At 38.5% G+C, this 23820-nt stretch overlaps 1 protein-coding gene across 1 annotated transcript in view; it reads right to left on the bottom strand.

The window, feature by feature from the left end:
• LOC117412064 (X-linked interleukin-1 receptor accessory protein-like 2) overlaps window positions 1-23820 on the bottom strand; it is a 153207-nt gene that overhangs the window by 52797 nt on the left and 76590 nt on the right. Inside the window, exons 3-4 of the mRNA XM_058989569.1 lie at window positions 10906-11179; window positions 219-405 (exon numbers count right to left, since the gene is read on the bottom strand). Coding sequence (XP_058845552.1) covers window positions 219-405; window positions 10906-11179 — 461 coding nt within the window. The remainder of the gene's footprint in view (window positions 1-218; window positions 406-10905; window positions 11180-23820) is intronic.

The following is a 23820-nucleotide window of genomic DNA, read 5'->3' on the forward strand; positions in this document are numbered from 1 at the left end:
GAACACAGGTACCAAACATTGAAAATGTCAAGTTTCATTACAACCTGTATACAGTATATTCCAGTTACCTTGAGGCGTTGAGTCATTGGACTGTATTCTGAATATCTTGAAAGGTGCTGCTTTGACTACTTATTTGACTGACTGAATAGTATTCACAACTTTGAATCACATTTCGACAGCTTTTGGAATGCAGAGTTCCTCACAGATGCTGCTATTACCTTGTACCACGTTATAAGTGGCTGCTTGTATGGAACGATGTAGTCCTCTAAATCAGGGCAGAGGATCTCTTTCCTTTTTGTGATCTCAGACTTTTCCAGGTATCTGATTTTACTGTTGTAGCAGAGCCCCGAGTCATTCTCCTCCACTGTCAAGGACATGGACACCTTCATACAGTACGTCGAGTTTCTGCAGGGACAGAAAGGGGCTTTGCATTTCTAATTTCACCTCCACAAGCTGGCATTACACACAAAGCAAATATTGATTTTTCTTTTTTTTCCACACAGGATTTTCATCGCAAAATCAACACAGTGCTTGGGTATGGGGGGATAAAAAGGATATCAGTCCCGCTGCAAACAAAGGGTGAAATTGGATTTGTGGAATTAGTTTAAATTATGAATGCTTTAATTAACAGAAACATTGTAACCCCAGTACTGCACCACATTATTAGAGATGGATGAGCACATCATTTCATACATGGCCTCATAGACCCAGGGACCTGCATGCATGCATGCATATATGGACTTGGACCAGTGTGTGTAATTACTGTGCTGTGCAAGAATTCAATGGGATGGTTTAGGTGACAAGTGCTTTATTTAAAATGTCACATGCTGGCATTACAAATCGCAGCATTATTATATATTACTGGTGCACTTCCCTTGTTTGTTTGTATTTATTTAAAGAAGTGTTCATTGCTTTTGTAGCTTGCCTGCTGTTACCGTATCACTGACCTTAATGAATGCATTTGCAGTATTTCTTTTTGCATGAATACAAACAGAATAAACCTTAATTCACTTCTGTATCCTTGCAGTTACAGGAAAGTCCCGTGACGTCACTGCTTGCGTTACTACAAAAAATATGTAACAACTAAATATGTACAAACTGATTTTTTTTATTATTTGAATGCTTTGTGGTTTGAGTTGACAATAAATGGAATAGTTCACTGGTAGGCCCATAGTGTAAGAGACTATTTCCAAATACTATACTGTTCGGATTATTTAAAAATTACGAACTGCCTAATGATTATCTTTAAATTGTGTTTTTGTATGCTGATGTTATCCTATATAATGATGTGCTGATGTCACAGCAGTATTGTACAACGTTGCACATTATTAAATTTGACAATAATGCAAACATTAGACAATGGCTTCATATGGCTGATTAATGTTAGTGGTTGAAAAAAAACTTTATTTCGCTAGGTTACAGGACAATTAAGAAATGTCTGAACAGACAGGCTCTTACTTTCCAGCTGGATTTGTTCACTGTCCAAACAAACTACAAAAAACAAACACAATGATGGACAGAACCATGTTTGATTAATTGCAATTTCTTTGTGAGGCCCAGGGGAAGAGCCAGCTTATTTATAAATGGCATGGAATGACCCCCCCCCCCATGTCACACAGAACGACAGGCTTCATAAGAAAGCGACTGAGAAGAAATCAAATGATTTAATCACAAAATATGAGCTTCATTTCTTACCCTGTCAAAGGCTCTTGAAACTGTCATTATTGGAAAATGGAGATTTGTCATGTCAGCTTGTGGATTCCAAGCCAATTACAGTGAAAGACAAAGTGACAGTAAATGAACTTGTAATAATGCCAAGCCTCTGTGGAGCTACCAGTCAACGGCAAGATAGATTCAAATTGTAATTTAAGAAAGAGGCTGCTGTGGCAAGAACTTAAAAGCTACATTACATTTTATAACTACACACAGAGTACTAAATCTAAATACACACGCTCCGCTTTGAGAAGGGGTTTAATTTGAATGCTCTAAAAATTGACAGAGCCCTTGGCTCATTGTACTGTAATTGTGTGTTTTATAAATCCATATGGTTTCACATGCAATTTATGTTTTCTTTAAAAAATGAAAAAAATAATAACACTAAAACAGTTTCTGCCTGTGTTCACCCCCCCCCCCTTTTATGACACAATTATTGCCAGTGGTGAATTTTTCTACACAGCATAATAAGATGAAAGAGTCTAATTCCAGTGTAATTATCTCTATCCCTTCCACTGGTTTATCCCTCTCTGGACTGGGGCTGATTGGGGCTATTGTCTCACATGAAGAGGTAACAGTGAATGGGAAAAAACGGGAGAGCGCAGATACAGGTACTGCTCATAAATAACTGATTTCATTGTTATCTATTGAGCTGAGCTACAGGCCATTGGCAATTATCATTATACGTGACATCATCATTACTGTGGTAGATATTCTGTGCAAAGCTTTGTGTGAGAGGAGGCCTTGCAGATTCATACTGTACTGTTGTTACTCAGTGCTGAACAGATAAATGCCAAAGGGTAAGGGTTTATTTAGTGTTCTAGTGCAATATATTTTTATAACGCATAATAACAACTATGGTCTATGCGTTATGCCTAAAATAACCATGCACATGTTTTTAGTTTAAGATGTCAAATTGTCTGCAGCCTCATTGCAGTTTTAGTATTCAAGATTAGAAAGCCCTACTGGTGTAGTTTTAAAAAAAAAAAAATTAAAATATAAATTAAACCTGCCAATCCCATTCGCTGGTGTGAAATAAATGAATAAATAAACAAATTTAAGCTGTAAGAGCTAAAATAAAAGAAGTAGAAGAAGATTTTATTAAAATCTGCAGATCCTCCCCAAGAATGTGCAGCAGATTGAGAGCGATCCCATATCACCCTGGTCAAACTCATTTGGAAGGGGGACCGTAACTGTCACTTTTTTTCTTTCTATTATGTAAAAACCTTCCTTATCAAAAGAGAAATGGAAATGGTTTAGCTGGCAGTAACTCAATTCTTTGCGATAACAAAAGGCTGTTATGACAACTGCTCCTGCTGCATGCAACCCTGCACGCTGGAGAGCACATGCAGCTCTCATTACAACTGCCCACCCACACACTCTTCCTGAAACAATACATGCCCACCACCTAACCTAGAGAGCTTCACTGCCCACTCCACACAGATGGGGTTGTGAAGAGTGCCTCCCCATGTATTATTATTATTATTATTATTATTATTATTATTATTATTATTATTATTATTATTATTAATAATAATAATAATTTCTTAGCAGACACCCTCATCCAGGGCGACTTACAATTGTTACAATTATATCATATTCTTTTTTACATACAATTATACAGTTGTTTTTTTACTGGAGCAATCTAGGTAAAGTACCTTGCTCAAGGGTACAACAGCAGTGTCCCCCACCTGGGATTGAACCCACAACACTCTGGTCAGTCCAGAGCCCTAACCACTAAGCCCTGTTGTGTATCACGCTTTGAAAACCAACACATTTTCCATCATTACTCCAGTCTAGTTTCTTTTTCTTTTTTTTTTTTAAAGGAAAAAAATCCATGTTAATGTTATAAAATGAGAAACAAACAAAAACACATACTAAAGGCAGAGTTATATTTAGTAGCGTCACAGTGTGAGTTATTTTACTGCATTTTCGTCTGTGTTTCGAAAACATCTTGATATATTAAGGTAGGGGAAATGCATGGCTGTGTTCCTTGCAGCCAGGCAGCAGTGAGTTTTCTTCAAACAGCAAACACACACATCACAGACTGGCTGAGGCCTGCGTGGAAGCGTGTTTACTTGGTTGAGTTATCACACCTAACCCTGCGGCTCGACCAAGAAAACAGCCTACCTTGTTTAATGACTGGAAAACAAAAACAGCATCTGGAAAGAGGCGGACTGTGAATCAGTAGACCGGAGAACATTCAGTTAATGGTGCATACAGTCCATCACTGCAGAAAGATTCTGCTTTGGCCATTAGAGACAGTCCAATTGAAATTAACATGAAAATAAATTGCAATCATTATTAATTTTTTTAGTTTCCATTTTGCGGCTTCTCTTTGACTCCAGCGTTAGTTATTTATAACGGTGAGGAAATAAACTGGCTTAATCATCTTAGAAATGAGGAAGTTGCTAAAGCATTTAGTTTGAGGATCCAGTCGGTAACATTCATTAGTAACACTTTATATTAAGTGTCTTTAATTACTGTTTATTTACATAGTATTTACTTAAATATGTAAGTATGCAATTCTATCAGAAAAGGGTTAGGGTTATATAGTGCAAAAAGATCTACACATTAAGTACTTTAGCAATCAGTGTATTTGTGTTTTTGTACTGTAATTCCACTGTGTTTGTTACTGTAATTCTGCTGTGTTTGTTACTGTATTTCCACTGTGTTTGTTACTGTATTTCTGCTGTGTTTGTTACTATATTTCCACTGACTTTGTTACTGTAATTCTGCTGTGTTTGTTACTGTAATTCCGCTGTGTTTGTTACTGTATTTCCACTGTGTGTGTTACTGTATTTCCGCTGTGTTTGTTACTGTAATTCTGCTGTGTTTGTTACTGTATTTCCGCTGTGTTTGTTACTGTATTTCCACTGTGTTTGTTACTGTATTTCCACAGTGTTTGTTACTGTATTTCCACTGTGTTTGTTATTGTATTTCCACTGTGTTTGTTACTGTATTTCTGCTGTGTTTGTTACTATATTTCCACTGACTTTGTTACTGTAATTCTGCTGTGTTTGTTACTGTATTTCCGCTGTGTTTGTTACTGTATTTCCACTGTGTTTGTTACTGTATTTCCACAGTGTTTGTTACTGTATTTCCACTGTGTTTGTTATTGTATTTCCACTGTGTTTGTTACTGTATTTCTGCTGTGTTTGTTACTATATTTCCACTGACTTTGTTACTGTATTTCCACTGTGTTTGTTACTGTATTTCTGCTGTGTTTGTTACTATATTTCCACTGACTTTGTTACTGTAATTCCACTGTGTTTGTTACTGTATTTCCGCTGTGTTTGTTACTGTATTTCCGCTGTGTTTGTTACTGTAATTCTGCTGTGTTTGTTACTGTATTTCCGCTGTGTTTGTTACTGTATTTCCACTGTGTTTGTTACTGTATTTCCACTGTGTTTGTTATTGTATTTCCACTGTGTTTGTTACTGTATTTCTGCTGTGTTTGTTACTATATTTCCACTGACTTTGTTACTGTAATTCTGCTGTGTTTGTTACTGTATTTCCGCTGTGTTTGTTACTATATTTCCACTGACTTTGTTACTGTATTTCCACTGTGTTTGTTACTGTATTTCCGCTGTGTTTGTTACTGTATTTCCACTGTGTTTGTTACTGTAATTCCACTGTGTTTGTTACTGTATTTCCGCTGTGTTTGTTACTGTATTTCCGCTGTGTTTGTTACTGTAATTCCGCTGTGTTTGTTACTGTATTTCCGCTGTGTTTGTTACTGTATTTCCGCTGTGTTTGTTACTGTAATTCTGCTGTGTTTGTTACTGTAATTCCGCTGTGTTTGTTACTGTATTTCCGCTGTGTTTGTTACTGTAATTCCGCTGTGTTTGTTACTGTATTTCCGCTGTGTTTGTTACTGTATTTCCACTGTGTTTGTTACTGTATTTCCGCTGTGTTTGTTACTGTAATTCTGCTGTGTTTGTTACTGTATTTCCGCTGTGTTTGTTACTGTATTTCCACTGTGTTTGTTACTGTATTTCCGCAGTGTTTGTTACTGTATTTCCACTGTGTTTGTTATTGTATTTCCACTGTGTTTGTTACTGTATTTCTGCTGTGTTTGTTACTATATTTCCACTGACTTTGTTACTGTAATTCTGCTGTGTTTGTTACTGTATTTCCGCTGTGTTTGTTACTGTATTTCTGCTGTGTTTGTTACTATATTTCCACTGACTTTGTTACTGTAATTCTGCTGTGTTTGTTACTGTATTTCCGCTGTGTTTGTTACTGTATTTCCGCTGTGTTTGTTACTGTATTTCCGCTGTGTTTGTTACTGTAATTCTGCTGTGTTTGTTACTGTATTTCCGCTGTGTTTGTTACTGTATTTCCACTGTGTTTGTTACTGTATTTCCGCAGTGTTTGTTACTGTATTTCCGCTGTGTTTGTTACTGTAATTCCGCTGTGTTTGTTACTGTATTTCCGCTGTGTTTGTTACTGTATTTCCGCTGTGTTTGTTACTGTAATTCTGCTGTGTTTGTTACTGTATTTCCGCTGTGTTTGTTACTGTATTTCCGCTGTGTTTGTTACTGTATTTCCGCTGTGTTTGTTACTGTAATTCTGCTGTGTTTGTTACTGTATTTCCGCTGTGTTTGTTACTGTATTTCCGCTGTGTTTGTTACTGTATTTCCGCTGTGTTTGTTACTGTATTTCCGCTGTGTTTGTTACTGTATTTCCACTGTGTTTGTTACTGTATTTCCACTGTGGTTGTTACTGTAATTCCTGCTGTAACTGTGTTCCATTCCCGCTCTGTATTTCTCACTGCTTGTTTTGTTTACCTGCATTTTTTCTTGATGTATTATTTTTGTCCTACCGATAGTTGATTTTTCTTTTTAGAAAAAACAAACAAACAACAAAAAAAACATTTTAGACCTCAAGTCAAGGTGATTCCAGTTATTCCAGTGGAATACATATGATATTACACCCATGCAATTCTTCCTGTGAAGTGCTTGTAAATGAATGCATAGATACAGCCTTGGAGCGATCTTTGCAGTCCAGATGTACTGTATTGTCATTTACTGTAATATATTCAACAGCAAAAGCATTGAGTGTTTTTGTAAAGGGCAGATGCAATGCAGGAAGGCTTCACATAATTAAATCGTTCTCTAATTCCAGTAATAATTCTCCTGAAAGGATATTAGCATTTCCCCTTTCTCATGAGCAATCAAAGCATCAGAGCTGATCCCATCCTGACTGGAATGTGCAAAGGGATATTTCAGGGGGTCACAGGGGTTTGCTACCCGCTATCCACTTGAACAATTACTCTGGCCTTTGAGGCGCGAGATCAAGTGAATATTCAACATTCTGCACAGGGATGATAGGAGCTTCCATCCAGAGGAATGTAGTGTGCAGCACCTCTGAGATACGGCTTGAGCCCTGAATTTCAGGGTAATAAATAATGTTTTCAATGTGCCCCTTTTAAAAGTGTTCAGTCTTGAGCCAGGAGAGCAGCGCTGGTTCTTGCATCTCATTTCTTGTTCCCTGTTGCAAGGGGACCGTATGGAAGCTCTTGGTAATGACCACAGTTTCACTTGAGATGCGACGGAATAACAGATATTGCCGTGGTTATATAGTAAATGTGTAATCAATTCACAAGCATTGCACCAGTTATTGCTGTGGTATAGGGTTACCATATGACTCCATGTGCACGAGGACAGTTTAGGCTCGCAATGCATTCTCAGGTACCTTTCACAGCAGGACTACACTTACCAGAATGCACTGGGGTGTGAATTGAAAAGCCTGAACTGTCCCAAACTGTCCTAGTGTACATGGAGTCATATGGTAACCCTACTACGGTATTCCAGGTAAAGTCTGAAAAATGTGCAGCTCTTTTTTCTTAATGTGCTACAATTAGCATTCATCTGTAAGCTGATCCAATGCTATTTAGTTGTGATTTTCATAAATTGTTATATATACTTTTTCCATTCTCACAGCTCATATACAGTTTTGTTAATAGCTGGCTCAAAAATCAACCTGGGGGAAACCCCAGCAGTTTTATATGGAGTTAAAGGACAGTGCTATTAGACAATTAAAATAGACCTGGTGTGTCTGTGATATTTTATTACATGACATGCTTATTTATCTGTGTGTTTAGTAGTTGTTTTAATGAAGCTACTCTAATGATTAGGATATATATACACAGAGAGAGTTTATAATCTACTGTGTTCAAATGCATTTCAGTGACAGAAAGCCCAGTGCTGGAGCCCTAACCTGTTTAATATTTAAAAACAGTGGCTATCCAGCACAGATTGCGATCCTGCCACGCTTGGGCCTTTCTCCCCCGTTCCTCTTTGATGAGGTCCTGGGCAGGGAGATTAATAGAAAGGTTAAACACTTGGACTGGTTTGAAAGGCAGTGGCCCTGACTCTGCTCCATTTGTGGAGAGCTGAATTATCTTATAAGCGGAAAAAAGACAGGTGGTGCAGATTACGTGGGAAAAATCTACTAAGGGATTGAAAGGGAAAATCAGACGAAAGTGCTGTGTTGTTTCAAATTTATCAAGAAAAGAAAGGCTATAAACGTATTTGGTGTGTTTGCAAAGGCCGTGCAATCAAACAGCCAATCTCCCTATTCACTCTCCTATACTGCTGCCTGACTTAATAGGAACACAGATCAGTGTTGAGGGATTTCAATGCTGTTGAACTGCACTATATATATACTATGGGATGATTCTTGGTGGAGTTTCATGATTGCCGTTTCTTGTTCATACAATCCTATTAAAACGCAATGGTTATTATAAATCTAGGCAAATATTGCAGACTTTGTTTAGAATGTTTTAGAAAGGTTCCCATTTCAAAATGATTTTATGAGGCAGTAAAACGTTGCAGAATTTTTGCCTCTGCATTGTGGAGTATCACGCTTTTCATAACCACTGTAACTAGCATGCCTGTTGAAAAGTCAATTTGTGCTAGAATTGCATATTGATAGCATACTTGCTATTCATCTCTAAGAAGAAAAAAAAAGTTTAATTTGTGTCTTTCATGCATTGCAGGATGTTTGTGACAGGAACAGAGTCTACATTATCCCTCCTGCAGGTCACTATGCCTTCAGTAAAAAAAATGTGGTTCCTTTGTTCAGAAAGTGTTCTGTCATTTCAGACACAGCGGTCGCTGTAAATGTTATTTTATAGCAATTGTCCTGAACAAGCATGTCTTATTGTCACCTAAACACGTTGTGCTTGGACTCACTGCTCTAGAATTTGAAAAGCAATCATTTTTTTTCTTTCTTTCTAGTAGACATTAAAGAGTAAGCAGCGGGGTCTCGAAAGCTATAGCGTGACACGTCCTACAACTGTTTAAATAACGCACCTGTCATCGTTCTTTCCATTATTAACATCCTGAAAACTTTTTACACTTCTAAAGTCTGTTTCAGAGCTCTTTTCAAAATGTCTGCTCTAGTGCAGTGACAGTTAGGATTATTGTTCACATTGTCAAACAGGTAACACAGCAATAACGATCCATGATGTGGCACAGAACAGAAAAGCCAGAACATTTATTGTTATGCTTCTTTTTTATCGCTCTTCCTGCAGTGATTTAGAGGACAGATCTCAAACCCCAGTGCACTAGAGCAGCCATTTAAAAAAGATCACTGAAACAGACTTTAAAGTTATATGTGTAAAAAGTTGTCAGGGTGTTAACAATGAAAAGAAAAACTACAGGTACGTTATTTAAACAGTTGTAGCAGTGCATGGGGATGTATTTTTCTGAACCTGTTACTTACTCTTTAAGGCTTTAAAAATGTTAAGCACATGTTGGTGAAATTATTCCTTTATATTTTATGTGTTATTTAAGGAATCTCAACCATTTTAATTGTGTTAATTACATAGTGTGAATCCAGGATTGAAATCTGATTTTCATACTTTCTCAATGTCTTGAAGACAAACATTTTGACAACATTCAATTTAGTTATAAGTACACGTAATAAATAACATAAGAAAATGTGCAGTGTAGCTAGAGAAATGCAGCTGTACTTCTTTAATAAACTAAACCAATAGCATAGTGCGTTCTATGGGTATTTGAGGACCCTCTCAAATGTCCACATACAATTCTAATGGTATATTCTGGTTTTATAATCTGATCATATTACTGGGATTAGATTTGATCGATGTATGGCCAGACAGACAGTTATGCAGATGCAGTTGATGTGATTGATAGACAGACAGGTAATTGAAATGCTGCACTGTCACTGGATCAGGCTCCCAAAGCTGCAGAGGCTGGGAGTGATTTCTATCTGACAGCCATCTAGGCTTGGAATGAAATGTGTTGTGGCTTTCACAGGCCAGGTCCGAGCGCATCAAGAAGTCTACACTGTCAAACCGACAGTAAAACCGAAATTGATTTGCTCCTAATTAGTGTCTCTAGATGAGTTTGGAGGGAGAGAGAGCGTGAAGATAATTCAGGAGGTGGTAATCCATGCAGTGCAGGGTAATATTCACTGGTTAACTTAGCATGGAGCCCTCCATTACCATTAACACAATGTACAGTACAGTGCAATCCAGCTCCCTTACCATTAACACAATGTACAGTACAGTGCAATCCAGCTCCATTACTATTAACACAATGTACAGTACAGTGCAATTCAGCTCCATTACCATTAACACAATGTACAGTACAGTGCAATCCATCTCCATTACCATTAACACAATGTACAGTACAGTGCAATCCAGCTCCATTACCATTAACACAATGTACAGTACAGTGCAATCCAGCTCCATTACTATTAACACAATGTACAGTACAGTGCAATTCAGTAGCATGGTGGCCAACTGACATCTTCAAATGGTAACTGTGCAACTACACTGTAGAAAGTAGCCAACATAGCAGCTCCAGTAGTCCTGTACAAAGTAACCCTGTGATCAATTGTATTATTAGAAAGAGCACAGCAACACACAGCCAGTAAAGGTAATAAAGGAATCATTTTGTAAATCTGAGACAAGCACAACACATTTTAGTTTTGTCTCCATTTCTGAGGGTTAAAATGTTATTATTAATGCTTTCTTTTAACCATCTGGGGGCATGATGCTTTTTAGAGATTTTGTTTGCATAGTACCTGTATCTACAATAGCAATACCATAATAATCTTTAAGCAATAGCTAAGAGTTATTATTAATGCTATACACAGGCATTCTAGAATCTAAAAAGAAAAAAAAAATGTGTGTAAATGAAAACAGCGGCTCACCTCAAAACACAGGTATAAAACCCATTATCCACTAGCTCTGCTGAACGAAACCAGATTGAGTCATCCTCTTTGCTCAGTCTATGTCCTGAAAATATGATGGGCTCTTCTGAGTCGCCCTTGTTTTTATACCATATGAGCCTGAGCTTGGTGCTTTGGGCCATGGTGTAGTTGGTTCTGATGTAGCTGTAGAACAGCGCGCATTTGACCTGCACGGGCTCCCCCGCCAGCACTCTGTACTCCTTCAAATCCACCGACCAGTCTATACAGCCGTCCACTGCAAAACACAAGCAAGACAAGCACGTTAACCTCCTGCAGGAATTTACCCAAGTGAAGTGTTTAAGAGAGCATGCTGAAGATGGCTGGGTCCCTGTGTCGGGAATGGGTGACAGCCTGAGCTCTTGTGTGGCGGGGGGTACACCACTGCTCTTTTACATGAATACATCTGTGATGAGCTTTAGAAAAGAGTGGCAGTGCTGGAAACCAAAGACTTCTAGTTACCCACAGAGCAGGTACACCCTTATAAAAGTTTACCATGCTATTTGTGCACACATTATTTGTGCAGTTTTACCTGGTTTCCCTATGTTTATGAATATGCCTCACCATACCTCTGTATTGTTTACAATGCTTACCTATGCATGGTCTATACAATGCCCTCGAGGGGTGAGTGGGTTGTGGTTGGCAGGAGCATTTCATCACTTCACCAAATGATCCATGCATAAATCCTTGAAGGTAATGTACTAATACTGGTGGTACTTGATAACAGATGCCCTACCTGGTGTGGAAGCTCATTTGAAACCTCACTCCCACTCTGTTCATACGTACACATCATGTAGATCACATGTCGTGTCTGTCACGTCAAGCTGCTGTGCATTAACACAATTAGGATTTGGTTCCATTCCCAAGGTGTGATTTATCTGATGGAGTGTCAGGTAGTGTATCACAAGCACTGGTTTTTAGCAGGTATACGTCCAGCTGTGTGTTGCTAGTGTGAGTTAAGTCCTTCCCTGGAGATTTATAATGGCAAACCGTCATTATAATAAACATTCTGATAACCATAACATCAACTGTGCCCTCTGGGTATTTCACTTCTGATTTTGTATTTATACCTTTACATTGTGAAATGAACAGAACTGCTCTGAGTAAGCGAAATGCAAATTCCAGTAATCTGCTTCAATCTGTAAACAGACCTGTTTGTAGAATAAACTGTAATTATTTTTTTTTTTATAAAGAAACCCGTCGGCCTGAAGAAATCTGAGTGCATGTCAGCATGAACCGTAATATATGAGCAATTACAGAAGTGTGTGTATCTAGACCCAAAGTCATTTTTCTTTCTGCTTGCTGTCACATAAATAATTTTTACATTCAAAATCTGCCTGCAATAATTTACATAAGGAACTGTCACCAACAGCAGTTTATAGTATGGGATTGCTATATATGCTTATCCACATAAATTGATACCCAAGTCTTAATTTAAATCTTGACTAAACCAAAGAGGAATTGATGGCACAAAGTGTTATTAATGAAAAAAGAAGCTCAGGACACAACAGGGAAGGGAGCAAGTGTTACAGATTCTAGAGCAGAATTTATTCTCTGTATCAAGTTGACCTAAAACGTCAAAGGCTACATACTGTACATTATGTACTGCAGTATGTATCTCTGCAGTGTGTCACTGCAGGTGGGTCTACACTAATACACCTGTGTTTCATTTCATGTGACACAGCCCACAGGTATGGTTATTGACAGACACGTGTTACTCCTGTCCCAGGTAGCGCAGATGGCAGATGTCTTATTCCAGTCAAATTAACTAACAGATCCTTTCTCTTACTGCAGGGCAGATTTACAATAATGGCATGTGTAAGAGTCCCTAATGTGTATCTGGAGAGAAAAAATAACTTATAAACAAACATTATGCCTTTGAGATGGCAGGACGGATCTGAACCAGCGCTCACCAGCATGTAGTCCTGTGTTCTTTGAGATGGCAGGACGGATCTGAACCAGCGCTCACCAGCATGTAGTCCTGTGTTCTTTGAGATGGCAGGACGGATCTGAACCAGCGCTCACCAGCATGTAGTCCTGTGTTCTTTGAGATGGCAGGACGGATCTGAACCAGCGCTCACCAGCATGTGGTCCTGTGTTCTTTGAGATGGCAGGACGGATCTGAACCAGCGCTCACCAGCATGTAGTCCTGTGTTCTTTGAGATGGCAGGACGGATCTGAACCAGCGCTCACCAGCATGTAGTCCTGTGTTCTTTGAGATGGCAGGACGGATCTGAACCAGCGCTCACCAGCATGTGGTCCTGTGTTCTTTGAGATGGCAGGACGGATCTGAACCAGCGCTCACCAGCATGTGGTCCTGTGTTCTTTGAGATGACGGGACGGATCTAAACCAGCTCTCACCAGCATGTGGTCCTGTGTTCTTTGAGATGGCAGGACGGATCTGAACCAGCGATCACCAGCATGTGGTCCTGTGTTCTTTGAGATGACGGGACGGATCTAAACCAGCTCTCACCAGCATGTGGTCCTGTGTTCTTTGAGATGGCAGGACGGATCTGAACCAGCGCTCACCAGTTTGTGGTCCTGTGTTCTTTGAGATGGCAGGACGGATCTGAACCAGCGCTCACCAGCATGTGATCTGAGATGCTCCCATATGAATAAGCATTGTTTATTTAAAGATTTGTTTATTTAAAGGATGCATTTTGTTTTACACTGCATGTTAACTGAGAAGTAATGTTTCAGTGTCTTATTCTCTTACTAAGTCTTTGAATACCAGCCTTTTGGAAAGATTAATCAATATGTAAAGACCGGAACAAAAAAACTAAAGGATATGAGAACTTGAATATAAATACAAGTTTGCTCTTCCTGTAGTAACCTTGGCTGCTGTTAACAGTTGCTTGACATCCTCAATGGAACTCGAAAGGAACATCCGCTCCCAGTTGCACTAATCTGTAAAGTCTTTTGACATCAGTAACCGTTTTGAAGGAATAATAGAAGAACGAGTGTGTTCTGACTCTCAGGGTATCGTGGGTGTTGTACCAGCACTTTCTTTAAACAAAATTCATAACCAACGCATTAAAGCAAAAGCGCTGCCCTTTGTCAATTCTTTATACGAATGCATATTGATCTGCCTGAAAACTAAGACAGAATATCTGAGAAGAAATGCATTAATAAACCACTCCTAGACACCAGCACCCCTATTATAGCAAATATAAATTGGGAAGTATTGTTATCACTTTATTTAAAATGGCATTGAGCACGTCATAATTGCAGTACACAAGGTGGATGTGTTGTTACAATGCAGTTATTAATTTATACCATGTGTTTACAACATAAAATGTTTATAATTACATTACATTACATTACATTACTATGCAATTATAGTGTAATTAATGGGCCAGCACAGCCTTTTGGGTAACACTTTATATTAAGGTGCTGCTTATTAATGTTTTATAAATATATAATATATGCTTAATAACTATGTTATAGAGTGTTAATAAAGCATTATTAATTATTAGGTTTATAATCTGCCTCTTATTTTTTTAATTCGACACCATGCTTTACTCGTAACTCGATACTTATTACCAGTACTGAAGGGATCAAAACTATTTAAAATAATCGTGGATAACTCGACACTGTCGTTTCCCATGACTGACCTCTAACTGGAAACGGATCGTTCATTCATGCATTCACAACTACCAAGTGCAGCTGCTTACAGTGTCAGTTCAAAACGAGTGAGAAGCGAAAAATGAGTTCTCGATCAATTGGCTTTAAAGCTCAGGTTATTCCGGATACAAGCCTGTCAGCAGAACTTTCAAAGCGTGTGTTTTCGCACACGATACAAATCGACAATGTTTGATTTCTGTGTGAAACTCTAAGTTGTTTATTATTGTTTTTGTTCACCGAGTTAATTCTGTATAATGTATATTTGTTAACTTTAACTGTCAAATTAGACAGTACAAGCCAATACCTAAAAGTATAGTCAACAGTTTGTGCACAGTTTGTGGTTGGATCGTTTCTGTAAAAATAACGCTGTAGTTATTAATTCTTATTTCAATCGAACTATACGAGTTGTACCAAGTTTGTACAGTACTGTATACTGTAATTGATTCATTCACTGCAGTTCTTTCAACCATTTTACTTATATGCATGTTAATGCCATGGCTCATTGCACCCGTGGTTAACCAAGGTTGACTATATATATATATATATATATATATATATATATATATATATATATATATATATATATATATATATATATATATATATATTTATATATATATATATATATTCCCCAAATCTAGCCGAGCACAGTGGAGAGTAACTAATGTCATACAATACACAGAAATGTATGATAAGACTAATCGTTTTTAACAGCAGGTTTAAATCCTTGCGTTTGTAAATCCCATTCAAATTTTATGCACTGGCTTCATTAATGAAAATCCTTATCAAATGGATTATTTAGATGGCAGTGACAGGTGACATGGTGAACGTCTGGTAGTTTGCATAGATGTTCCATTTATTATCTGTTTCATTATTTATTCCTTCAGAGGCATTCATCAAACTCCAGCCCATTTCAGGCAAATGATTTATCAACATCTGTCAACAACAGCATGTAACTTTTGAATAAAAAAAAATAAAAATAAGATTTTCAAGAACACCTGTGAAGAACAGCACCAATGTCAGTATAAAGTGATATTCAAAATAAATGACAGAGTGTGATGAGTAGTAAATGCATGAAAAAACCCAAGGTAAAAAACATCTGTCTACAGTACGCCACATTCATCATTATCATCATCTACATCAGCACTGTTCACAACCATTCAATGAAAACTTTGCTGATGTAAGAATGTTTTTATTTATTTTCTCTCCAGTAATTGTATTTGCTTGTATGTAGAGTATATTCCTCTTCTCATTGCAATGCGTACAAGACTTATGTAATGCAGCCCTGTTTATTGACTTGTCTTTTACACATTCACTTCTGAGCTGACCTGTGCTTGCACTTACGAATAATCTCTTTCACTTGCAAGAAAAACATGAAAGTTGTGAAAATGGAATACAGCATCTCCATGGTGCACTGGCTAAGCATACATTGCTATTGTGTTATGCCTAAAAGCATGCATCCTTTTGCAATCAAGCTCTGCAAGATGCAGCAGGGAAGTTTGTAATCTGCAGTTTTGTAATACACACCCTTACTACCCACTATTGTAAACTGCGCATATTATAAATCAAAAAGAAAAAAGAAAGAAAAACACTACTGTACTGGAAAAAATGTCCACAGGGCGCAGAAGCAACATCCAGTGAACATGTAATGAGATTTAAATCAGACAGGCTTTCTCTCTACACAAAACACCACTGGTTTTAAAGAGCTCCATAATGAAAACAAATGGCATTCATTTAGATTTAGTTTGAAACACATTACTCATGAATATATGAATAAATAAGGGAGTGGGGGATTGGGGGTATATTGCAATGGAAATGAACAGGTCAAATCCCTCATTCTACTGTATGGGTTCCCATGGAGACTTTTGCCCAAAACATGCATTCAGTTTACAGAGCATAAATATTTAGATGCTTTGCAAAATGTATATTTAAATCATTGTAATTGATACAATGTGTCCAGGTCTGTGAACCAGTTGTCCTTCTCTCTTGTCAAGGTGCCTCACTCAGGAACACCCCTGACAGCATTAGCGTTCCATTTTAAAATTAACCTCCTCACAGCAGTTTAAACCCCAGGATTGTAGTGCATCAGATTGCATGGTTCTGTTGTTTTTAATGCACATATATGAAAATATATTTTGTAACTATAACAGAACATTTTGTTTTACAAACGTGGTTGTGTTATTACAATGTAATTACACTGTGGACGCACATATAATTACACTCTTAGGGCTAGAAACTCAAACCTCTTTACTCCATACAAACAAGCGCCCGATAAAGTTACCAAACCAGAAAGACATTTAATGTAGGGGCTTGTAAAAAGTCTTAAGTTGTTTCCTATTTACACCAGTCTTTTAATGCATCACACAACACTGCCCGTTATATATATAGTGATCCTCTTTTCAGAAAGAGAAAAAAAACAACAACAAAAAAACACTGCTAAAGCTGTCAACACGTGTTGGTTTCTGTTTTGAAATGTATTTATCAGCAGCAGCTTTCCCTGGTTTAAACGCTGTCCGGTTCTGACTGTGCTTGTCAGAATAAACGCCGTATTGGTTAGTTTTCAGGTGCTTACCGCTGCAGCCTGGTGGTCCTTGGCAGGCTGCCATGCAATCTCATTGCCCAGGTTGTTTTATTTCACATGCCATTAATAAAGAGAAGTGGACTGCACCTGTCCACTGACAGGCCCCCACTGAGAATAGTGAGGGAAAGACTGCTGAATGCGTAACGTGGTTAATGAACTACTTCACAGCGCGTTTTCACCTTGCACTGAATCACCAGCCTCAATTTCCTTTTTGTTACTGTTTTGTTTTCTCCTAATCACGGATCACAATTTTATTCTGTTATCCAATCAAGCTACCGTGCAGTCAAGCTGAGCAATACACACCGGGAGACTTGGCTGCAATTAGCATAGTTCAAAATACATACAAATTCCATTGCATTAAAAACTTGTTGATGAACTTGATTGCCTTTTTGTTTCCATGCAGGGGTGTTTGTTTAAAGAAAGCCTGCACTTGGTCTGGAGTTTTAGATCTTACAATACTACCAACGCTTTCTAACAGCACAGCCACTCAAACACTGACCACCCCTGCTTAGCTTTGGAGATCATCTGCATCCATGGTGTTAGAGGAGCAAGGTCCCATTTCATTCTGAGCTCTGGAGTCATGACTGAACATGTTACTTCTTTTGTTTATTTATTCAATGTCAAATAATATTGCCAAATGCGCAGGTGGCAAACATCAACCTCTGTGCAGGTTCACATTGTCAGAACATAAATCCAACACTGCAGCGTACCTCAGCCTTACTTTGAAATGGCCAACGCAAGCCAGACCCCTCCCTTGATCAATATGATGCCACGTTGCTATGTAAATACCCTAATCCGCCTAAAACCCTTCTGACGTTATGTCAATAAACCAACCACTTGAAAGATAACAAGGGCTTAGTGTGTGTTCTCATCGAATTCCCTTGAAGGCGCCAATGATTTCTTCATGAGCGGAATTCAAAAATGTGAGTGCCGTGACCCTTTTACCTGTGACTCTGAGTCTGAGGTTATCAGAGAGGTGAAGATGAGACCTTTACCAACACAAATCCTCTTTATCTGGGAACTGACGCAGGTGAGATTGCAAGCATATACCTGTGTAGCTCATTCCAATGCCTCCAGCAGAATACCTCTGGCACCGTACGCAGTGGTATCTGCAGCAGACACAATATCCGACTTACAAACCTTTCAAGTTAAATATTTATTATTTCAGAGATTTCAGAAAACTGTTAATAGAATGTAGACAGAATGTAGACATTTTTAATAGAATGTAGACAGGGTCTCTCTTACAGTATACTGTGCCCCTATTGCCATATGTGTGGAGTAGTCTTGAATCTTACAGTATACTGTTCCCCTATTGCCATGTCTAGAATGGTCTCAAATCTTACAGTATACTGGCAGTGAAGTTGTCATGAAAACATGTTGCAAGAAATGACAGCTGACAAATTTGCTAAAAAAGACAAACAGACAAACAAACAAACAAACAAACAAACAAACAAACAACACTGTTCACGTCGGGAATTGACTGAGCAATTGCCTAAATCATTCCAAACCGGTCTGCTATTGCTCTTGTACTGTGTGAGACCCTCTGTATTGATTTTTATTGGTTAAGTATACTGCTGAACCAAAGTGAGGTCGGCCATTTACAAGTAACAGCTGCTTGCCGCTGAGAACCATTCTGTATAGTTACCACGTGTCTCATTGTGGGCTTATTCAAAAGCTGTCCACTGCACCATTGCTATTCGGAGAAGTCACACCATCAATACAGAGTACAGGGTAAGCACAACAGAACAGCAGTAGGCTGCTGTGTTATTACAGTCCTAGCCCTCCTGCGAATACAACAACAAGACAACAAAATCGTTCTAAAATATATAAAGTGCTAGAGCTGGGCCCGTATCTGATGCAATTAATACACACGTTTTCAAAATAAAGCCTGCGTGTTGTTCAAAGTTATTCTCCATGAGCCTGGCAGGCAAGGCGGCCCTGTCCAGGGCAGATCACCCAGCGCTTTATTAAAACATGATGTCATTCTCAAGGTTTTCCCAACATGAAGAATTAGTTCCACTTGATTAAACGTCTTTAATATACGGGACTGGCCGCGTTTGAATGTACTCTGTGATGAGTTACAGATGCCCTAGATGAAAGGAGCTATTCACTAAGAGAAATAACGCAACTTGGCAAGAATGATGGCGCAATGTCACCTTGCTACCTGCTGCTTCCTTTCCTGTGTCCTTGTGAAAGCTGGCACTTTAAACCAAACTAGCCACTGCCACACTGCCAATGCCACGGCTCCTGATAGTACCACACAGCCAATATTGAACTGTTTATTTTGTCACTGTTGTCTGACTTATTTGTACTACTATAATTATATAAAGAAAGAAAGACATACCAGTACATACATAAAGAAATAATAATGTGTCTTTATTTATGCAACCTATCCGAATGTGAAAAGAAAATGTATATTTTATAAATATACTTTCTATGTTGACGGTAACATATGTTTTATCTATGTATCTTGATTGTATATTAAAAATGATGCTCCCGCACAGACCATAAATTTACATATATATATATAAAATGTAAAATATTTTCAACATATGGGGTACGTCACGCTCAGTGCAGTGTTGAGCTTCTCAGTACAGTAGCTCCTCTGTACTTTTCCATTTGGATGCTAAAGCCAACACGAACAAGGTAATTTTCACAGCTTTCTGCTGCAGTGCCAAATAAACACCACTTTCCTCCAAATGGAACACAAATTTGCATTTAACAAAAAAAACAGTGTTCAGTAATGCTGTGAATGCTGAGCTTACAGTGTGCTGTTGCTTGGTGGGGTTCCCATCTCCATAACTCACATTTTATATTAAACAATATGGTGCAAACACTGCACTGGAGAAAAAAAAACAAGTTTCAAAATATGTTACTCTGCTAGGTATGAACCGCTCCTCTGTAAACAGGGGTCATTTTGAATTTGCCCTAAATCTCATCCAGACTTTCCCCTGTGTCCATTTCAAACCTGATGCTCAAGCCCTGACTAGGATTGAAACACAGAGCTCCTCAACTCTTAACGTAAAACAAACGGCAATGAAAAAAATAATCAGAGCCGTACTGTGAGTTTTAATATCAGGTCGTGTCAACATTATAGAAGGCTGTGTGGTCCAGTGGTTAAAGAAAATGGCTTGGAGGTCCCCAAATCTCACCTCAGCCACTGACTCATTGTGTGACACTGAGCAAGTCACTTGATCCTCCTTGTGCTCCGTCTTTCGGGTGAGACGTAGTTGTAAGTGACCCTGCATAGTTCACACACCCTAGTCTCTGTAAGTCACCTTGGATAAAGGTGTCTGCTAAATAAACAAATAATAATTATCAAACTCAATGTTTCTTCATTATATCTGTATTCCCAGTCTCAATATGAAGAGCTGATTTTTTATTTATTTACACAGCTATTTCTTTTTCCTCGACACAGTATGCAGAAAATCCGATTACGTACAACCTTAATCACTTAAAACCAAACACGTAAACATTGCTTATCTGCACACTGGATTTATCACAGTAAACAAAATGAGAGCTTTCACTTCCAGGATTCGCATTATCCTTCCAGAGCACAGGGTGGATTGAATTATTATTATTGTGTCGTTTTTTTATAATCCAAAAATGCAATACCGGTACATATGTTTCAGAAGGCTTTTCTGTTGGGAAACCACAGGGGAAAATGGCACAACCTGTTTATATCCATTGGGTCTGAACAACAAATATATCAGCACTTAAAACAGGTAGAACTAGACCCACTTTGGAAGCGGAGATTCTGTAGAGACAAGACACATGCCTTCCAAGGTAGACTACTCCTCTTTCTCAGGCCCGAAATTCAAACTAAATATACAGGCCTTTCACCTTAGAGACTATTTTAGGTTGCTGTTCTGTCTTTGTCATTATCCTTTTACTTTGATTGAGCAGTATTGCCACAGAAGCCCTTGTACCTGCTTCCCAAAGGTAATCTAAGGTTAATGGAGAACTTCATTGGCCTAATTGCAAAGTTTCCCTTGTGTGTGCATCTGCTTAACATTTTCTGAAAACTTCCATAAAACCCCATTCAAGAAACCAAAACGTTTTGTTCTCTGGATAGAGCTTAAGTATTTCTTGTCAGTTTGTTAATTGCAATGCAAAAACAACAACACAAGTAATACTTAGAGTAATAATGTGTACAGTTACACTGCAATGGTGTATGAATAATGGTTACACTTCTCTCTTTCTTTCCAGGTGTCTTCTTTTTCATCGTAAACATTTTAAACCTGAACTTGCTCTTATTTCTCATTCTAGATATTTGACACATTACATACAAATTACAACCACTACATACTGGCAGAATTTGCTTTAGCCTTACAGTTTACTGTAGTGTTTTTTTTTTTTTTTTTAAAGTCACAAAGTCATCATTATGGATTCTTTCCTACCAGGCATGAACATTAAATATAAGTGGAGAAAAAAAAAACAGGAAAAACAAAGAGAGCAGAAATTACACAGGCAGCAAGGAAAAGCAGAGGCTGCCTCCCTGCTGGAGCGCAGCATGCTCAATTGTTTATAATCCATTATCCTGGCTGCTGAGATGCAGAGAAGTGTCTGCAGAGAGCTGTGCCTCCAACTGTTCAAACTCCTTCTCTCTGCCAGGAGGAGCAGGCAGACGGGGCTCCTGTCAGGGTAGTGACCCCCGCGGGACGGTATCTTTAAACGCCTCTCGCAAGGCAGCAGAGTCACACAGATGGACCAGCCCTGCTTCCTCACCAGCAGCCTTCCATGGGACTCCTACCAGCCCATTTAAAAGTCTCTCATGGAAGGAAACTTTACACCTGATGCATCTGAGCTCGTAGACCCCCTGCCACTGAAATGACTTCAGCCAGGCTGTCAAAGGCAGAGCATTAAGATAATGGAGGCACTGGCAGTATGGAAGCAGCGAGGGATGCAGGAATAAATCAAATACATTTGTTTTATAAATACCATGTAGCTTGAAAATGTCTTCCCTAAAAATATGATGTCTGTTTCAATCTCTCTTTTTTACAGATACCTGGTAAAACAACCTAAATTGTTTTTTTTTTTTATCCATTATATTAATCATATTAATGTAATTCCGTCTCACACTTGTTAATTACTACAGAAATTACTCCATGGATGCTACTGTTGTATTTAAAGTGTTCACATTATGAAGAGTAATCATTATGTACAACATCATCCAAACGGGGAACGAGGAAAATTGTGTTTTAGTGTCTAACCCAGCATTAAAGCATATATTGCATTCACTTTAAAGGATATGTGGTGGCTTGGGTGACTGCAAAGTGTACCATAAAAACAGTGTTGTTTTTTATTTCATTTTTTTTTCATCAATACTGAATAATAAAAGAAAAGAAAGAAGAAGCCAATCTGATTAAATGCTGCTCTCTCTGGGACTTGAAGAGGCTTGTTCTCTGTATCTGAAATGCCATTAGAAATTAGGATTCTCTTTGAGTTGTGCCAGCTCTCCCTGTTCTTTACATCTGAGTGGAAAATCAGCTTTCTCTACAGCCACCCTTAGCACCACTGGAATATACATGCTGACAGCACATGTTGGAGGAAAAGTGCAACCCACATCCAGGTCAGCTGTCATTGTCTGGCAGTCAGTGCCAGGACAGAGAGCACGTGGAGAAGCCTGTTTGGACTGGAACCTGGTCCCTGTTGATGCACAAGCACAGGATAGACACAGAAAAAGAAATCAGACGCACAGATTGTGCACAAGAACTGGGATTGTTACAGACGATCAGTTTGGGGCTGGATAAATAAATAGAGATCAAAACCATAGATACATAAAATATAAAACTAGAAATACACTGTAATATAGTACAGCATCATATGCTATTTTCAAACGCATGTTCCTTTGAGAAAGATATTGTATGTGAACCGTACTGAAATGCTGAGTCTCTGTCTGTCTCTCGTTTCAATTTTTTGTATTCAGAGTTCATATTATTAACATGCTATTGAGATTAAGACGGAATGCACTGAAAAAGACTCTAGTCTGAACGTCTGTCGATTCATTTTTAAAGTAGTTTGTTTTACTATTTCTAAATGCAGCCCTATTGAATGTATAATAGTCACAGATGCTATTGAGGAAAAATAAAACAAAGCAATACACGCATAAAGGTTACAAAAGTTTTCCTCGTCTTAACAAAGTTTAAGAATGAAATTTTAACATGTACCATTGTGTTCTGGGACTGATTTGGATTGCAGTGCATAAGCTGGCCATGTGTTTTGGACACACAGGGGATTCTGTGCCTGCAAGAACATCCATCTCGAATGGCACTTGGTCTCCAGGAGAAGGACGCATGGATAGGAAGGCTGGACCTGCAACGGTCCGTGGACTGAAGGCAATACGGAATAAGCTCAGGGAATAAGCCAAAGAAGCAGGGTATACTACTAAACTGGTGTATTTTCATTGTTATTGTTTACATACCTGGGAAATGCAAGACAATATGATCTGGGAATAAGTGAAGTGGTGCACTCCATCACACAGCAGAATACTCTTCTACCCTTGTAACAGCTGTAATACAGAAGCAGCTGTGCTGACAATACAAGCGCATCCACTGAGGATTTCAGTGGGATGCTTTCACTAAATGCAGCACAATCATAATGGAAGAGCAACCTGTTTCGCGTTGTTAGCTATCCTGCTTCCTTAAAGCTGTCAAGTAAAACGCATTTCTTGC

The sequence above is a fragment of the Acipenser ruthenus genome, chromosome 16 (assembly GCF_902713425.1).
Source record: "Acipenser ruthenus chromosome 16, fAciRut3.2 maternal haplotype, whole genome shotgun sequence".
In the NCBI taxonomy this organism is placed as follows: Eukaryota; Metazoa; Chordata; class Actinopteri; order Acipenseriformes; family Acipenseridae; genus Acipenser; species Acipenser ruthenus.